The sequence below is a fragment of the Elgaria multicarinata genome, chromosome 2 (genome assembly GCF_023053635.1).
Source record: "Elgaria multicarinata webbii isolate HBS135686 ecotype San Diego chromosome 2, rElgMul1.1.pri, whole genome shotgun sequence".
Taxonomy (NCBI): Eukaryota; Metazoa; Chordata; class Lepidosauria; order Squamata; family Anguidae; genus Elgaria; species Elgaria multicarinata.
Window position 1 is genome coordinate 124,020,639 of NC_086172.1, and position 18,018 is coordinate 124,038,656.

Below are 18,018 nucleotides of genomic sequence, written 5' to 3' on the forward strand. Positions count from 1 at the left end.
TTCATCCCGGAAGTGCCCGTGAGGAGATTGCGAGGGCTCCAGACCGCCGTAACCGGGGGAGCGTCGGATTTGGGGAGCCCGTAGCCTTCTCCCGCTCCTTGGCGTCATGGTGGATCGCGGCAGCGGCTCTTCGGAGCACTTGGAGCGACTGCACGAAATCTTCCGCGGCCTGCACGGGGAGCTACGCGGCGCCCCGGAGCGGCTGCGCGGGAGCTCGGCAGTTGGTACGTGACGTGAGGGGCTCTGGACCGAGCCGTTGAACGGCACAAACCGGGAGAAGAGTCCGCCTCCAGTGCAGCTCTCAGACCAACGTTTGTGGTGAAAATGAACCTTCAACTTCCCACCCTGCCGCGGCGCCGCTGAGCCTGTAGCGCCGCGGCCCTGTTGGGCGCAGCTCCAGCGGCGTGTCCGGCTTCCCCCCTCCCCTTATTTTCCCTTTCCGTTGGCCCCGCTTCTGCGCGTCCAAGAGCGCCTCCCGACAAGGCCGCAGACGCTCAACCGCTCTTCCTAGCAAGGAGTTAAAGGGATGGGGGAAAGCTGCTGCTGAAGGCCCAGGCGTGGGGTCCATAATAAAAAAGAAGTGGCAACCCCTAAGCCCCAAAATGATTTTAAAAGAGGTTGGAAATAGGGGTGGGGAAATGACTAAAATTTCATGGCAGGATTTAACCCTGTTAGTACTCAGCCCTACCCTCAAATCATGATTTCTAACACCGCGAGATTGCCTCTTACCCTCCGATCCCAGAGATGCTTACTTAGAAACAAGTGCTGTTGAGTTCAGTTCATTGGGTAGTATCCAATGTCAGCCTTATGTAGAGTAGACCCATTGAAATGAGTGAGTCTCAAGTTAGTCACTGCTAACTTGAGCCTCATTTCAGTGGGTCCACCATTAGATACTGCTCTGTGACACTTATTCCTTTGTCACTGACTTACACTCCTGAGAAAAACATGATCGTCGATACTTAGCCATGAGAGGAGGGCAATCTGCAGATACTCTGAAGTGCTCTTGCATGACATTTTGAAAAAGAGTCCAGGGCTGCTATGTCCTAAGTTCCCACCCTTTTTCTTTCTTTCTGAAACGCCTAAAGGATGAAACAAAATGAAAATTCTTTTGCTTGGTTTGTGTACACACACCTTTCAAAACAATGGGGACACTTTTTTTCTTGGCTGTGATCGAGCAAGCATAACTCTTTGTTATCTTGTTTTTGCTAGAGATAAATGTACAGAGTGTGAAGTTGGTCTTTTTGATGTCACTTACACAATACCACAACATTGTACTCTGTGCAATGTTGCCAAAAATTGTTGCCAAACTCTTACTACTACTCATAATCAGCTTACAACAAATCTTCCTTTTATCATTCTTCAGATGTGCAACTCATATCATCCCCAGCCGGCATGAAAGCAGATCCAATAAGAGCCGTATAATTTATTACTTTGTATACTGCCCTTTGAAAGAACCAGACTGATATTTTAGCCACACAACAACCTTGTATGGTTGGTTAAGCTGAGAGAGGGTAATTTACTCAAGGGCATCAAAGTGATTGTCATAGGCAAGAGGGGATTTGAACCCAATTTTCTGCCCTTCGAGACTAACACCAGCTGCTGCACAACTCTGACTCAGTTCTATTTTTTTACAAAGCAAAATATCTTGCAACTCTGGTGGAAATATACTGCACATACAACAGGATTTTATCAATTTGATAAAATTGAATGAACTAGATGGACTTTGGTCTGATCCAGCATGGCTCTTCTTATGTTCTTATCTTTGACCCAGCTAAATTTTCATGTTTAATATCCTTCCATTCCCACTCTACAGAAACACGCTCATGACTGTCAGAAACGTATTATGTTAGTTGAGCACTTGACCAACACATGACTTGAGAAAAATATGTGCATTTACTTTCAGATGTGAATATTGGCTAACATCACTAGCTTATCTGATTGTACTACAGGTCTGTTGTTGAGCATGCTTATATTCCCACTTGAAGTTAGATCTATGACCTTGAGCGATAAAAATTAGAAATCTTTATGACTGTATCTATATCAGTTGAGTTCAAATTGTCAGTTTCATCTGGATGTCCACATTTCGCTGTAATGCAATTTGCTGTAATGCAATTACCTGAGGTTAGGCAGCAACTCTGTAGATTGCAGAGTGCCTAACTATGAATTTCTTAGAGAAATCCAAATAGTAAGTATGAGAGAAACTCTGGAAATATTCAGATATAATTTGCCAAAAAGTATTGGACCTTGTAAACAAGCAAACACCAAGTATTTAAAAGTATTTTGATTGTCTAGGATATGGGTGAGTACATAATAGATCAGGATTTATTGGTAGGTCTTCAGATGGTTTACAGTAAATCAAGCTTTCTTCAAAATAACAAAGCAGCATTTTGCCTTCTAAATTGGATAGTAACTGCTCTGTAGTAACTCAGATGTAGATTTGTACTTGTAAATGCATGTCAACCCAGGGTATGGTTCTTGGGATGCTGTAGGTGATTGGCTCTGCCCTTTGAACCAACTTCTTGCATTTGGCTCAACACCCATTTTGCACCTGGCTCATGTTGGTGGTCCTTGGGGCTTGGTCTGTTCTAGGGGGCAGTTCTTACATTACATCAACCAGAGATCTGAAGTGAAGAAACTTACACATGAATGTTCATCCACTGCATATGAGGCACCATGTGACATGGTTGTATTGCTTGTCCAACTTCATGTTTGATCCTTCTTTAAAACAGAGGTGGTAAGGTTGTGCAAACCAGATCTACATCTGTACACCTGTATGTACACATAACCCCTGTTGCATATTACCTTGTTTACATGAGTGAGATTCACTCATCCACCAAACTGATAGGATCTCCGCCTGAGTTTACGAATTAGGATTTTTTATGTTAATGTCTTTTTATGTAGTCCCTACTGAAGTAAAGTGTTTGAGGGTCATTTCACATTATCAGTTAATTATGAAAACAATTTCCAGGGAAACAAATGCTATGTATGTAACTTGTAGCTATGGCAGAAAAATATACACTTATCTTGTGAATTCATCTTGAAAATTCCTTTTGACATGCTGATGGTTGGGTTATTTTTCCCTTTGATGAAAATTTGCCTTTTGTATGTTGTCTGTTATGTCTTCCAGAGGAAAAGAAGAAATTGATACGAGACTTTGATGAAAAACAAAAGGAAGCAAATGAAACGGTAAAGATATAAATTATAACTTATGGGTTTTCCAGTCAATGCTAAGCAATGGACTAAGACCTCTATTCTAAGCACAATACTCAGAACCTTAGTCCATTGCAGAGAGTTGACTGAAAAATTCCATTATTTTATACTCCTCTTTCCCCTCTGCTGAATGGGCTGCCAAAGCAAGAGCGTTAAGCGGGAATCAGCACCACCTTTCAGTGGGAAGGCCGGAGGGGGAGAGAAGACTACCCCATGTAGTGGTTGAACTCCACCCCGCGGACATCTTTTACCATGATGCTTTAAAGCCACATGCTAGCAGTCCACACCACTCACTCTGTGGGGTGGAGTTCACACCAAAGTGTCATCTGAACACAGCCCCTGACACGCTCGTTTTCTACATACAGTGATTTATTCATTTTGTTTAATATAGAGGTGTGTCATTTTTGCAGTCTGAAGTGGTATACTTCAGATGCTGGTTTGCCATTTCACTGAGACCTATGCCCAAATTAACTGTAAATTTGGGTAGATGATTTAAAGTCTTGAAAACAGTAAAACAGAGTAATAGGCAGAAAAAAGGAGAGGAAAGAAATCATAGAGATATATCAAAACGTGTCCTTCTACCTGCGGAACAGCAAAGAAGGTCATGTTTTAATCATAGGGAGTGGTCAGATGATATGTCTCAATAAGTAGTCTAGATGGGGGTAATATTTTTACAGGCATGGTATATGACTTAGACTACCAGCAAACTGATCATATTCAGGCTTGACTGACATAATTCAAAAACGTGTAACAAGAATTTTTGATATGTGTGTATATGTTTTAAACTTATTAAAGTTACGGGAAATAGAAGAAGAATTGAAATATGCTCCAGTGTCCTTCCACAATCAAATGATGGTCAAAATTCGGGCATACAGAAGAGACCTTGCTACATACCAGAGGAAAATGAAAAGTACAGATTTGGGAGTCATCCCAGGTGGGCGTGGAGATTCAAGATTTGGCATGTTCTCCACAGAAAATGAGCAGAGTGTGAGTACTAGGTATAGATTAACTATATATAAAGTTTTTTTAGATTATTGATGGCAAAGCTCTTTACATTCTTGCTAGTTCAGCCCTTTAAATAAGGATACTCACTTTTATGTTGATACTGGGATTGTATTAATAGCAACATTGCAAATATATGTAAAATTATGCAAGTTCTTCAAATAGCTTGATAATGTCAGTACTATAGGAATGTAAATTAAATAGGTCTGTTTACTTTAAGCTGTTGATTTAAATATTCTCAAACCTCAGTGAAATTGTTTGTTTTTTAAGAGTCCTGAAAGGAGGGCAGATGTTTTTGTAAGAGGGAGAAAATAAGCCACTACTTATTGTTGGAAGGAAAGGATATATTGCATAGAGTCCTGAGTCCTTGATTGTTGTCATCCCCACTGATTCAGTAGGGTTAAAATTGTGTGCCCTTACTCATTTCTAGCTGCACATAAAAATGAGATGCACATTTGAATGCTCTTTGAAGCACTGAAGTGTTGAAAGCAATGCATTGTTGATAAATATCATCCAGGTACCTATTCTGTTGGGCTTCTAAATGCATGTCTGATTTATGCTCATGGTACCTGATCTAGCAAGCTATTTCCATTTTTGACAAATCTGTAACATTTGCCCTATTGCATGCTCCTTTGGCATAACTAAACATACAATTTGTATTGTATTTCAGTCTTCAAACTGAATTGCGTGCATCCATCTTTGGTATGCATAATAAAATGTTCACAGATATTAAAGTTAGTTAAATCAAATATGGGGTATACTGATCAAATTCTTATTTGTCATGTAACTGCTTTATGCAGGCTAACATTTTCTATGTACCTTTTGAGATTACATCTTCTTGTTTATGTAGGAGGCATGTGATTATGCCCTCAATGGAGTTTTGCCATGTATAATTTTAAACTTCTGAGATGCTAAGGCCAGATTTAGCATTCAGAACTAAAGGAGGATTGGTCTTCTTTCTTTAATCTGTGTCAGGAAATGGAGATTCTTCATTTGACATATCTCTAGACATGCAAGAGTGCACTGATGGGCAGGGGTTCTTAAAGCCTCCCTTAGGAAAATCTCCTCAGAGTTCTCTTTCCCCCTTAAGGTCGTGGTACATCTCTTACTGGTTATTGTGAAAGGATGGTGCTTACATAGTCCTCTGTTTGTATATACCATTGTGGAGGGCTTGGTTGGAAGGAAGAGGGCTTTTAAAAAATCCTTTGCTCCCTTCTTCCCTTTCCTTTCAAAGAATCAATCATTGGGGAAAGGGCAGGGAAGTTTGCTTCCTCATACACAAATTCCCAACTCCCATTCACTAGCAAACACTTCAAAGGTCATCCTCACCCCCACTGTTAAGTCTGCACTTGGGTCTCTAGTATTGTATATAAAGATTTCCATAGTCATTCAGGAATGGTAGATAGAGTTTAGGAAGAATACATTAATACAGACCTTGATTTTCATATAAACATCCCTTAGGGTCAGAGAAAGTGGGCTGGTGCAGCATTTTCCTCCAACTTTTGTGTTCTGAATTCCATCTTGTAGTAGCCTTCCTCCCTGTGCTAAATATAGCATGGTAAGCCAAACAGCTCAGCAAGAGGCTTCTGTTGAGACATCCAAGGTCTGTTGGGAGGAAGGGCAGTTCTTCATCGTGGTCTCTGTGCATCCGCTTCAGGTACTTCTAATAGCTGAGGAAAGCGTTTTGGCAGGAACACAGCCTCCACTGCTACTGCGCTTGTGCTGATGGTTCCTGCCCAACCCTCAGTTCTTCGTTGACCACTATTGTGGCCAGACTCACTCTAGGGACTTCTAGCATTTTTGCTATTTTTTTTGAGGAAATTTGTTTTTAATCTACCTTTCTTTCTTCTTGTACATTCAATCTTTCCCTTTCTTCATTTTAATTAGTTGGTTTGAGTTAATTGTTGTGATCCTTGGTCACAAATCGCCCCAGGGCTTATGGCCATTAAGGCCCCATTCCAAAAGTGTGTGGTGTGGGAGTAAACTTCCCCCAACTGATGGTTATTCTCTGTGTGTAGCCTGAATTGGTGGACATATTGTTGAAACCGGTCATCACTGTATGTCCTTCACTAAGCAGACCCTTAAATAGAGTGGACAAGCTGTGGGCTGTCCTGTGGGAGAGAGCATTGAAAGCAGCTGACGCTCCTCATAAGCTTGGAGAAATGTGCAACGAAAGAATGGGAGTGCTTCTACATCAGTTAAGCGCCTAACATCTCCATCAAGTAGGATTCGTTCTGATGACATTTCAGGGCATTTGCAAGGGGTCCAGATAGAGGGATCTGCACCTGACTTACTTCCTACGCCTGGCCACTCTCTGGCGATGTCTGTGGCTAAGAAAATATCAAAGAAAGCCTGGACCCCTAAAACCTCTGACATTCAGAAGAAAAAGAAGGACTCTGAGTTCTCATTGACTCCTGACCCCTACTCCTGACGTCTCTGTTTCTCCAGTGCCTCGCCCACAGCGAGTGCTGACACCACTACTGATTTTGGTACCTAGACCGGTGGGGTCTATCTCTGAAGATGAGATAAGAGATTCCACATCGACTACGGTTGAACAACATTGATTGCAGATGGAGAGGAGAGAGAGAGATCTTTTAGAGAAATGTTGACCAATGCCTCCTCCTTTGTCGCTAGCTTATTCATATGTCTTCACAATATTTGGAACACAATTTTAGTCATTTATCTGGATTTTGTCATCAATTTGCAGCATCCCAGATTGTCCTAAACTTTAGGACATTTCTAAAAATTCTAATTGAAAATCCAGGGATTGATGATTGTAGTATGCAATCTCTTGAAGCAATGTTACAGAATTTCTACAGACTAGTGCCTTCAAATTTCATTGTCAATATGAGTAGATTGTCTGTTGCCCCATGGGACTCTAGCCCATCCTAGTTACTTCCTGAAGTGTTGCTCTGGATTAGCAACCTAGTGATAGTGTCTGAAATCTGATTCTGTTTTGGTGATGGGGAAGGAAATATTCATGAGTTTGAAGGCATGGACTCCGTTGCCTGAGGGTGATGGCTGCCTGACACTTTCTGGGTCAGAATGACAGCATGCTATGACTGTGAGAGAATCTCCAGCCATTTTTTTCCCCTCGGAAATTTAAGAGGGTCGACCTGAGAGGAGACCTGGAACCAGACCTGCTGTGGTGGCTTGAGCGTTGACTACAGGCAGATAAGGACTCAGGATTTACAACACCTCGGCATGTCGGATGGAACCTGCATTCCTCAAGGTAATAAAGGTAGCATATCCTCACTCTTAATTACCGTATTTCTTCGATTCTAAGACGCCATAGATTGTAAGACGCACACTAATTTCAGTACCACCAACGGAAAAAAAGCTTTGATTCTAAGAAATAATAAACACACCCGTGATTCTAAGATGCACGCCGTTTTTAAAGATGTTTATATGGGGGGAAAAGTGTGTCTTAGAACTGAAGAAATACGGTAGGCCTTAACAGCAACTACCTTAGTAAAGCATTTGGGGCAGCTATCCTGACAGACGGCGGCTAACAAACAACAGAAGGCAGAACGCTCTGAATTTTATTTAGAGAAGTAACGATTAACTGAATCGGAAGGGGACCCCAGATAAATGAATAGAAGATTCCTTAACTTTGCTTACAAACGAGTTAACAGAATGGGTGTTTTATCTCATCAAAGGATGAATCCTTGTAATGGCGACAGAAATTCTTCCACTGACCGTGAGCAGTACAGCAATAACAAGTTCATCGCTGCCATCTGCTGGATAAGTGGAGAATTTCCTTTGAATTGAAATCCTTTTATTGAAATTTTTCTATTACCATTAGCAATACAGGTGCAAGAGTGCCATCTGCTGGATAAATTGAGAATTGTCTGAATTGTTTATGTTGGAGATCAGATATTGATGTTAAAGAGCTTGCTGAAAAAATGTACTATGTCTGGATGCAGGGGTACTAGACCTAAAAAAGGTGCCACAGTACCACTTGCAGGAGATAGTAATAAAGTTACTGAAAAAGACATATTGAAAAAGAACTTATTGGAGCAGCCGGCCAGCGCTGTAATGCCAGGGGCGGGAACAAGGAGAGGTTCTCTGGACTCCCCTATTTCCAAGATGTCAACTACAGACCAATCCCAAAAGATAATAGATTTGCTAGGACAGAAGATGGATGGGATTGTTGATAAACTACAATCTTTTGATGACAGACTGGAAAAGAAGATTCAAGAAGTCGAAGAAGAAGTGAAGGGGACAAAATAGGAGCTAATGCAAGAAATCAGAAAAATAGACAGTGCCTTAAATAAAGTGACTGAAGAGGTGCAGGCTGTTACAAATAGAGTGGATACTCTGGAAACAAAGGCAGATGCAACGACCTTAGCCCTGGAACGTGAACAGGATCAATGGGCGTTTGTTGAATTACAAGCTAAGGAACATATTCTGAGATTTAGATCGGTCTCAGACAAAATAAAAGATGGTGAGTTTAGAGCTGAAATAATAATGTGCTTATCATCAGCATTGGATCAACCATCAGATTATCTGGAAGAGGAAATAGATAGAGTGTGCAGGGTGAATTCTGCATATGCAAAAACAAGAGGATGGCTGGGAGATGTATTGGTGTACTTTCTAACATGTATTGTTAGAAAGACACTCAGAGACAAAATTCTTCAACTCCATTCGAGCAAAAAATGAAAATTCGTAGCAAAGAGATTGCCGTACTGAAGGAGATTCCTATGGAAGGACTATTCATTTATAACAAACATCCTTAATGAGGAGAAGATCGGATTCAGATGGGAGTTCCCGGAGGGAGTAGCCTTCACCTGACAACTAGAGAATTCTTCACCAAAGTCAAGAAAATAGATTTTACCTAAATCCTTTTCAGTTCATAACTCTATAAAAATGGAATGCAGGAGGGAAAGAACCGCTTTCAGATGGAAACTCAATGAAACGTTATTACACGATAAAAATATGGTCGATAAAATTAAAAAGAAACTAAAAGAATATTTTGAACTGAATTTGAATAAAGGAACGGAGATGAGAATGGTTTGGGATGCAAGCAAAGCATTTGTGAGGGGACAATTTATTCAACAAAACTGTCTACTAGAAAAGAGAAGAAAAGACACAGAATATACTGGAGGAGATAAAAAGAAGAGAGCAAGAATTAAAGCAGGATCCGGGAGAGACGAAAATTTTGCAACAAATTAAAATGTTTCAGCAACAGCTATCTATGTTAACAACAAGAGAGATGCAAACTAAGTTAAACTATGTGAAACAGAGAATTTGAATCAGCAAATAAACCAGGAAAATGGTTAGCATACAGGCTGAGAAAAGAAAGGGAAAAGAAAATAATAATCAAAATAAAAGAGAGTGAACTTACAGAGGCTAGGGCTATCCAGAAGGCCTTTCATCGTTATTATACAAAAGACAGGAGGTCTCAACAGAGATAATGGACAAATATTTAAAGAAACGAAATCTACCAAAAGTAACGACAGAACAAAAACAAAGAATGAATGAGCCTATAATGATATGTGAAATGGTGGAGAAAATAAAAAATATTAAACTTGGCAAGTCTCCAGATCCGGATGGTCTCCCTGGCCTCTACTACAAGAAGTGAGAGGAGTAACTATTGCAACCACTGCAAGCTACAATGAACTCTATATTGATGAGTGGGAAGATTCCGGATTCATGGCAGACTGCATATATTTCATACCAAACGAAGGGCAAAACTTAACCATGACTAAAAACTATAGACCAATATCGCTACTTAACAATGATTATAAGTTATTTGCAGCAATTTTGGCAGAAAGACTTAAGAAAGTACTACAAGGTTTCATCCGTGAAGACCAAAGTGTTTTTTGTTTTGTTTTTACCAAAAAGACATCTGAGGGATAATGTAAGAGTGGTGTTAAATGTTGGTATTTGGAAAAACATCTCGAAAAACAAGCAGCATTGATATTCTTAGACGCAGAGAAAGCATTCGACAATCTTAAATGGAGCTTCTTGTTTAAGATAATGGAATTATCTGATTTTGGGGAGAACTTCATAAAATAGGTGAAATCAATTTATAATCTACAAAAAGCCCAAATAATTGTTAATGGAGACTTTACTAGTCCATGTGACGTACAAAGAGGGACAAGACAGGGCTGTCCTTTATCGCCCTTGCTGGGACTTATGGATGATCAACTTAAAGAAAAAGGAGAAACGTTGCTTTTGTACATGACAACAGCTGCCAGACTACTACACGCACAGTACTTGAAAAAGACACAAGTACCATCAACGGAGGAATGGCTGCTCAAAGTTTTGGAGCTGGCGGAGACGGCTAAACTTAGGCGTTAGTAAGAGAAGAATCAACAGTCTCATTTGTACTGGACTGGAAACCTCTGATAGAGTATGTACAAGAGTTGCAAAAGAATGACGTATTTGTTTGTGGATTCTATATATAATCTGTGGTCTTTACATAACACTGGGCTGGCTAAAGTGAAGTAATTAACAGCCTATATGTCTGACATAAAGATTGCCTCAAATGGAATATGGCTTTATATGTTTTTTATATGTGTTCTTATTAGAGGCAGTGTATTATATTGTTAATGTAGTATGTGTTGTTCTGTAATGTTTCTTGTTGTTGTTGTTGTGTGTAGAAATTAATAAAATAGTTAAAAAATGAGTTTGAAGGCGTGTACATTAGCTACTCAAACTGCCCCAGTACTGGGATAGGAGGGTTTTACTGGTTGGTGTAATCCTGGAGCAATGTCTTTAGCAATTAATCATAGTTCCTTGTTAGTGAGCTATTTGCATTTTTATCATAGCAATATGTTTATGAAGTGCTTTAACCAAGATATTCCTCTTTCTGTATGAGCCATTGATTGACTTAATTCATTTAGTTTTTTTTCATCTGGAGAATGTATCTCTGCCTCTTTGTCCATTTCTTTGTTTGTTTGTTTTTGGCAGTTTATAAGTTTATCTGGTGCAGACATTGTACCATTTTCCATCACACATGGTACACAGAGATCTTTGGGTTGTAATAAAAACTTAGGTGCAAAATCCAGAAATCTTATTTTTATTCCGTACAATGTCAAACATTCCTGTAAAGCAGAGATTGTCGCTAGTTTGGGCAGTTAATCTGCATCTCTGTTATCTCAGAGAGAACATATCAGAAGGTAAAACATTTTCCTGTCTTTTTAATAGGTCTTAATTGTCTTTCTTAGACTCAGATACAGTCTCAGAGGGTCTTGCTGCTTCAAGGAACAGAAAGCTTGAATCGAGCAAGTCAAAGCATAGAACGTTCACACCAGATTGCTGCAGAGACTGACCAGATCGGTACAGATATAATTGAAGAACTTGGAGAACAGCGGGAGCAGTTGGAACGCACCAAAGGCAGAGTGAGTGCAAAGAATGTTGCTCTAACACAGCAGTCTCATCTTTCTGTGTTGGAAATACTGAGTCTCCTCAGTATTTCATATAAACGCATGCCAATTTGAGAAGCACAACTGGGGGGGGGGGGATTCAAAAAGCATCTTTCAAAAAATTGAGACATGGGCATATAACTTCACCCCCACCGCAAAGCAAGGTAGACCTGAAACATTTACCTTCAGTTTTCCTTTTCAGAGCTATATCTTTTCAGGATACAGGAGCCAAAGTAAAGAATGACTTTTTTTTTCAGTGTGCTAATTTGGGGTTAAGATAACTTTGCAGTATTACTAATTTAAGTATGAGTCAGATGTGGATCTCTGCAGTCAGTTCTTAACAGTTAGCAGCACTTCTAAATGGAGATTCAAGATTAAACGTAGGATCTTCTGAATATAATGCATGTGCAATCATTGAGCAATGGCCCCTTCCCATTCTCTGCCATCTTGGGATGTAAAACAATTACAAACCTTTTGGAATGTTTTAATTCCAAAAATGCTTATGTTGAAAGAAAGGAGAGAAAATATGAAGCACAATCAATAATTTGTATTGTCTCATAATTCTAGATCATGTAGTTTATAAAATCTAGCCCAAGAGCTTTCATGGTTAAGGGATCCCAGACTTACCTAGCCCTCATTTTCTTGAAATTGTTTTGTACTATTTCATTATCTGGTCAATTTTGTTGTCTTTATTCTTTAAAACTGCAGGCCTATTCACACATCACACTAACCTGTGTTGCGCGATAAGCTACATAGAGTAGATTGTTTTGCAAACAATCTACTGTGCTCCCCCCTCCCCCTCCCCCCCTCCCATAGTCCTTCCGCTCGGCCAGTCAGATATCTCAGCTTCCTTTGCTGTGAAAACCATTTCCCACTCATACTGCTTTTCCAAGCCTTTGCCAGATCCCCTATCTCTGCCCATGTGCAACAAAAAGGGGTGGGTGGGGGCTCCAACTCTCTTTGAAACCTTGTAGAAATTGCACGAAATTTAATATAAAGGGTTGCCACCACATGCGCCACTGGATAATTGTGCAACTTTGCTTTTTCATGGAAAAGTGAGGATTTAGCCACAGGTGAAATCATTTGGGAATCTCCTGTGGGGGTGGGGAGATGATTTGGAGTTGGAGACACAGCTGAACGTAGCAGGAAAACAAATGTGCTCAGAGATTGCTTGAGAGGAGCAGAACAGCGGCAGCTTTTTTGGCCACTCTTGCCAAGCAGCTCTGTAAGCGATTGCTGTAACCCATGCTGGTGTGCCAGATGATTTGCTAATCCGCCGTAAATTAAACAACCTCTACTGCAGGCCATGGATTCTCGGGGTGAGTTGTTTGAAGGAAATAAGCCACTTGCTGTGTTCAGAAGACACCTTAAAACATGGCTTTAGCCACGGTGAATAAGGCTTTTTGCCATGAGTAAAAAAACAACACAGACGACATCCATCAGAAAACAATCCATTATGGGTTAGTGTCTCATGTGAAACCAGTTTATGTGCTCATGCTGGCCTACATTTCCGGTGCAGGAACTGCTTAAAGATTATTACGCAGCCCCTTGTAGCTCTAGTGATGTAGAAATTAATTGCAAGCCTTTTCTCACACAATGGGTATATTTTCTTCTTGTGCTGGCAGAAGAACAGGCCTATGTGTATACTGAGATTTTGCAGGAGCCCAGAAAAAAGCACAGAATGTGTTACCCAGGGCAGAATTCGACTTCTTTAAATCTGTACTTTCATGTTTTAAAAAAGAACACATTTTTAGCTCTTGTGATTATGAGTACATGCTTGAAAGTGTTTGTGAAATGCCTGCTGAAATCTCAGAAGCTGGATGGATTGCTGAATACGTTTTCCAGTGCTTGATGGTGGTGCTCTGCATAGCTTTATGCACCTGCCTGGGACAGGAACACATAGGATAAACTATGCAGAATAAGGAATTATGCAAGTTTGGTCAATCTGCCTTACTTCTAGGTCTTAGAATTGGGTTTTCCTATTTCGTAATTTGAATTGCCTGGACACAGAATTTTAATCTTTTTGCTAACTTTACTTGAGACATACTAATGGTTTCTTTTCATACTAATGGTTTCTTTTCTTTTCTTTTCTTTTTAGCTAGTAAACACGAGTGAAAATTTAAGCAAAAGCCGGAAAATATTGCGCTCCATCTCAAGAAGGTTAGTAACATGTTTGAGTCTTGGATCAAAATCATTCTGATATTAAGCACCAGCAGACTAGTTTTACTGTGGTTCAAATTAAGCCCATCCTTTCAAGTTAAGCCCAAAATATTTCCCAGTGCCTAACAAATCTAGGATCTTTCTTGCAACACTGCCTTCTCAGCCTTTCATGGATCTAGAGTTTGAATGAAGTACCATTTTTTAAAAGTTGCATGTAGTGCAAATAGCATTTCCAAAATGGTATTTTGGAGCAAAATCACATACTAGGTGAATCAAACAATTTTCTGGTAGATTAGCTTTCATTTTGACCCCATTAAGACATCATGATAAGCCTTAGTTCACCAGCTAACCCTTTTGCAACAAATGGTTAGTGAGTGTGTTTAAACTCTATTGGTCTGGTTCAGACAACATGCTAAACCCTGCTGCCTAACCACAAAATAGTTAAGGGAATAATGCATTCTCTTAACCATTTTGTGGTTAAGCAGCAGGGTTTAGCGTGTTGCCTGAACCCGGCCATTAAGTAGCCACCATAGTTAGGAATTGTTCATACAACATGCTAAGTCATGGGTCACACAATTTTAGCTTTTGCTGTTTTCTGCAGGGGTTTGTGGGTTTTTTTACTGCCTGTTGGCAACTGGGTCACTGCAGGTCAACCACGTTGGGAATTATTTAAATGCCCCTGAGGCAAAGTGTTGTCTCTTGTATGATATGAATACTGAGAAAGATACATCTCTTGGCTGAAAAATATGATCTACGTGCCTGTTGGCTAGCTCAATTCCAACCAAGCCTCAATATAAGACAGAGCACTGAAAAGTGAATTGACAAGCTCACCAACCAAGGACTCTTGGCTGACTGTTACCAGCACTGCATTAATCTGCATGCTCAGTCAGGGAATGGATTAGCAGTATCACCCAGACGAAAATTTTTACTCCAGATTCCACACAATGTAAAATATTAGAATGCCTGGTCTTCCTCCTTCTTTTCCCAGGCATTTAACAGCATATGTTGAGGTTTTTACTGACCCAGAATAGTTGTTTTAAATGAATATTGTATGTAACCTGTTTTTATGCTTTTTTATGGTTTTAAATTTTATATATTTTAATGTTCAGAGTTTTAATCTTTATAAACTGCTCAGAGAGCTTTGGCTATGGGGTGGTATATAAATGTAATAAATAATAATGTTTAGCTCAACATGCTTGACCACCATGCCTTAGCATGTCTTCTGAACAGGGTCAGTGGTGAGGGATGATAGGAGTTTTGGGCTAAAACATCCGGAGGGCTACAGGTTGCCCACCCCTGCTCTAGTCTGTCCACAGCCTTGGTTGCCCCACCCACCACCCTGCTCCAACATTTGCTTCTGAATCCCTCTCAGCTGCTAAGTCAGTTCTTACTATCAGAGCAAAAAAAGGCAAGGGTACCAACACACTCAGTTAACATTCTTTATTGAATATTCAAAGACAATATTCTAGCAGTTAATTCCGTCATCCAAGCACATTTGGCGTTTACAGCCCTACCTCCACAATTAGATGTGACATGTGCACAATAGAGGGATGTGCATGGTTCAGGTACCTTTCCTGATGGCCTGTTAGCTTTCTTAGACATCCCTCCCCCATTATTTGGCTGACTACACATAGCTATTTTATCCTTATGGAAAGGTGTGAGGGAAATGCTACTGGAAATGCTTTGTGCCCATTTCATGGAGTTCAGGGAGGGAGAAACTAGTGAGAATGATGAGCATAGTTTGGCTGTACGTTGGGAACACAAACTGTGTTTTGATTTCTCAGCTTCAGTTACCATAAACCGTAGTTTGATATGATATCTGAACCATGGCTGCATTCCTATGCATGTTTGGGAGTAAGCGCCATTGAACATAGTGGGACTTGCACTATCTAAATATGAAAATTGATGCTTTCATCTTACCTTTGTGAGAATTACCTGGATGGGTAGTAGTGTCAGACTTTTTAAAAAACCCAATAAGCTTATGTTCCATTTCTTATTCTAGACTTATGACAAACAAATTGTTGCTCTCCGTTATTATCATTCTGGAAATAATCATCCTGGTAGGTGTTGTCTACTACAAGTTCTTCCGCTGAACTTTCAAGATGTGCAGCCTTCTGCCTTCATGTCTTCCATCTACCTTAAGGACTATGCATGGACACTGCTGAGTAACAGCTCTTTGGCATAGATTGAAAAGGGTGGATTATACTTAATGCAGTTGAAACACACTACACATGTGGTGTTAATCTTAACAATATGTTCATCTAAGAATGGTGCCTGGCATCTGAAAGGAAATGTGCCTGGAAGAAAGGACAAAGAGCAGCGAAGTGATGGTAAGATTGTATAATTGTAAAGTAATAAACATTTGTCTTAAGCTGACATGTTGTCTAACTTGTAATGCAGCTGTTTGGTCGCACAATGGAAAAAGAAACTAGTCTCTCCAAAACTGAACACTTCAGAGTGTAGTACAGTGAGTTTTTGCGCCTGTCCGTTTGAGTAGATCAGCAGAACTGTCTTTAATGCCCGTTGTGAAGTATCTGCCGACACTTGGGGGGTCCTACATCCGTACTTGCTCTTCACTGTCAGATTCATCTGGTGAACTGGGTGTTGGGAGATCATCAAAAACGATGTGTGCTCCTTCTCTTGTCTGCCCAAAGCATGTAGCAATCACATCTACTGCAAGATTAGCTGTTGCATTCACTTCCTCCTGGGAAGCTCCAAGTAATGGATTAACTTCTACAAGGTCCACAGCAGAAAGCAGGCCTAAGAAATTAAACACAGTAAATCATGTGGAACAAGCAGAAGAATTTAATGTTTTTAAAAAGCACCATCTCAACCAAAGGATAGATTGTCTATACTACTTTAGTGCCATATGGGTCTTATGTGAACCCCAAGTTCCAAACATAAGCTCTTCCACTATTCTCTTGCAGTTTTAAATGTACTGCACTATTCAAATAATCTTGCATTGCTTTTCAGACAGCTGTCCAAAGGAACAATAATTATTACTAGCTTCAGTGTTTAGGTTATGTTGTTGCCAGTGACATAAAACACAGATCAAACTAGTGCAGATTATTGGTTTGACGTTTAAGTAATGCTGCAACATAGATGCTAGAAACATTTATGAATCCTTTACAGCTATAATTAAACTTTATAAATGTTGGCCTGGTTCACACCTAGAGCTAGTTCATGCTTTATTTAACTGAGGGTTTGTCTGGAAGATGATCAGTCAAACTGTAGTTTGTTCTATTAATCCTTGGGTTATTTCCCTCCTTCTTTGCCTGCTCTCTACCTGTATCCCAAAAGCTGGTTTTCTTGCCTGCTGCTTCTGATGCCTGCTGAAATACCCATGAACAACCCATAGTTCTGGGTTCACACATGATGATAACCAATGGTTTAAACAACCTAGAGTTCATAAACCCAACAACAAACTATTGGTTCTCTTTCTGGCTTGGTTGTGGTTTGTTAGTGTGGCCGTATTCACACATCATGACAAACTAAAGTTCAACGACAATGGATTAGTGTTATGTACGAACCAGGCCAACAGCTTTCCCCCACTCCCTATAGAAACTACAGAAATTACAGGTAATAAAAGACTGCAATGGAATAACACTGAAAGCAATGTAATCATAGAGCAAATGGAATGACAGTTCTTATGAGGCTATATTTCCATTTAGCTTATGCTTAAGTTTGTTAGGCATAGCTTTTAGAATTTATTTTAGCAATATTTGAGTAAAGTCTGTTTGGGTGCATTTTTTTTTACTACCTAGGAAGTGTGATTTGGGCTCTGTCTGAAAGCTCGAGGGAACTATTTTTCTAGTTTTGTAAGTGTCCGGTCCAGTCCAATCTGTTTCTTATTAATTCCCTCATGAAGGGAGTGCAGTAAGGAAAGAGAACTTGAACTTTTATCTGAACTACATTCCTACATTTTATATTTCAATAATCTCTGAATAATTTTGTGATGTAGCTACCATACAAGCATATTTTTGTGTGTGTTATGTTACCTTAAGCTAAAAGTAAAATATGCTTGGCTGGTTCTTACCTGTGTTGTGTATTTCCTCTGAAATGTACATGCCTTCACGATATGTTAAGCCACCCAAAACAGGAGTCCCTGTTGCTGGAGCCAGTGTTGGGTCAAAGGCATCAATGTCAAAGCTCAGGTGGATTGGTCTTTGTCCTCTGTGGAAAGAGAATCACTTTATTCTACAGGTATAACCCATGTGCAATAAATCCGTTATACTAATTAGGAACTGATCAGTAGGATAATTGGCTGCGTATG

At 40.0% G+C, this 18,018-nt stretch overlaps 2 protein-coding genes across 3 annotated transcripts in view; one reads left to right on the forward strand and one right to left on the reverse strand.

Annotated features, from left to right (window-relative positions):
* Positions 1-18,005, forward strand: VTI1B (vesicle transport through interaction with t-SNAREs 1B). The gene is made up of 6 exons (XM_063117547.1): positions 1-224; positions 3,128-3,186; positions 4,006-4,197; positions 11,388-11,561; positions 13,684-13,745; positions 15,748-18,005. Exons 1-6 carry the CDS (start codon positions 107-109, stop codon positions 15,836-15,838), a joined length of 696 nt encoding a protein of 231 aa, XP_062973617.1. The 5' UTR covers positions 1-106; the 3' UTR covers positions 15,839-18,005.
* ARG2 (arginase 2) overlaps positions 16,300-18,018 on the reverse strand; it is a 17,245-nt gene continuing 15,526 nt past the window's right edge. For both annotated transcript variants that reach the window (XM_063117544.1, XM_063117546.1), the window contains 2 exons: positions 17,782-17,918; positions 16,300-16,505 (listed from right to left, as the gene is read on the reverse strand). In XM_063117544.1, coding sequence (XP_062973614.1) covers positions 16,300-16,505; positions 17,782-17,918 — 343 coding nt within the window. The remainder of the gene's footprint in view (positions 16,506-17,781; positions 17,919-18,018) is intronic.

Excerpts from the sequence above, each read along its gene's own strand:
- VTI1B (XM_063117547.1), top strand. The coding sequence starts at position 107 with ATGGTGGATCGCGGCAGCGGCTCTTCGGAGCACTTGGAGCGACTGCAC. Across the intron at positions 225-3,127 it reads GCGCGGGAGCTCGGCAGTTG|AGGAAAAGAAGAAATTGATA; the intron begins GTACGTGACGTG and ends TATGTCTTCCAG. Across the intron at positions 4,198-11,387 it reads CCACAGAAAATGAGCAGAGT|ACTCAGATACAGTCTCAGAG; the intron begins GTGAGTACTAGG and ends TGTCTTTCTTAG.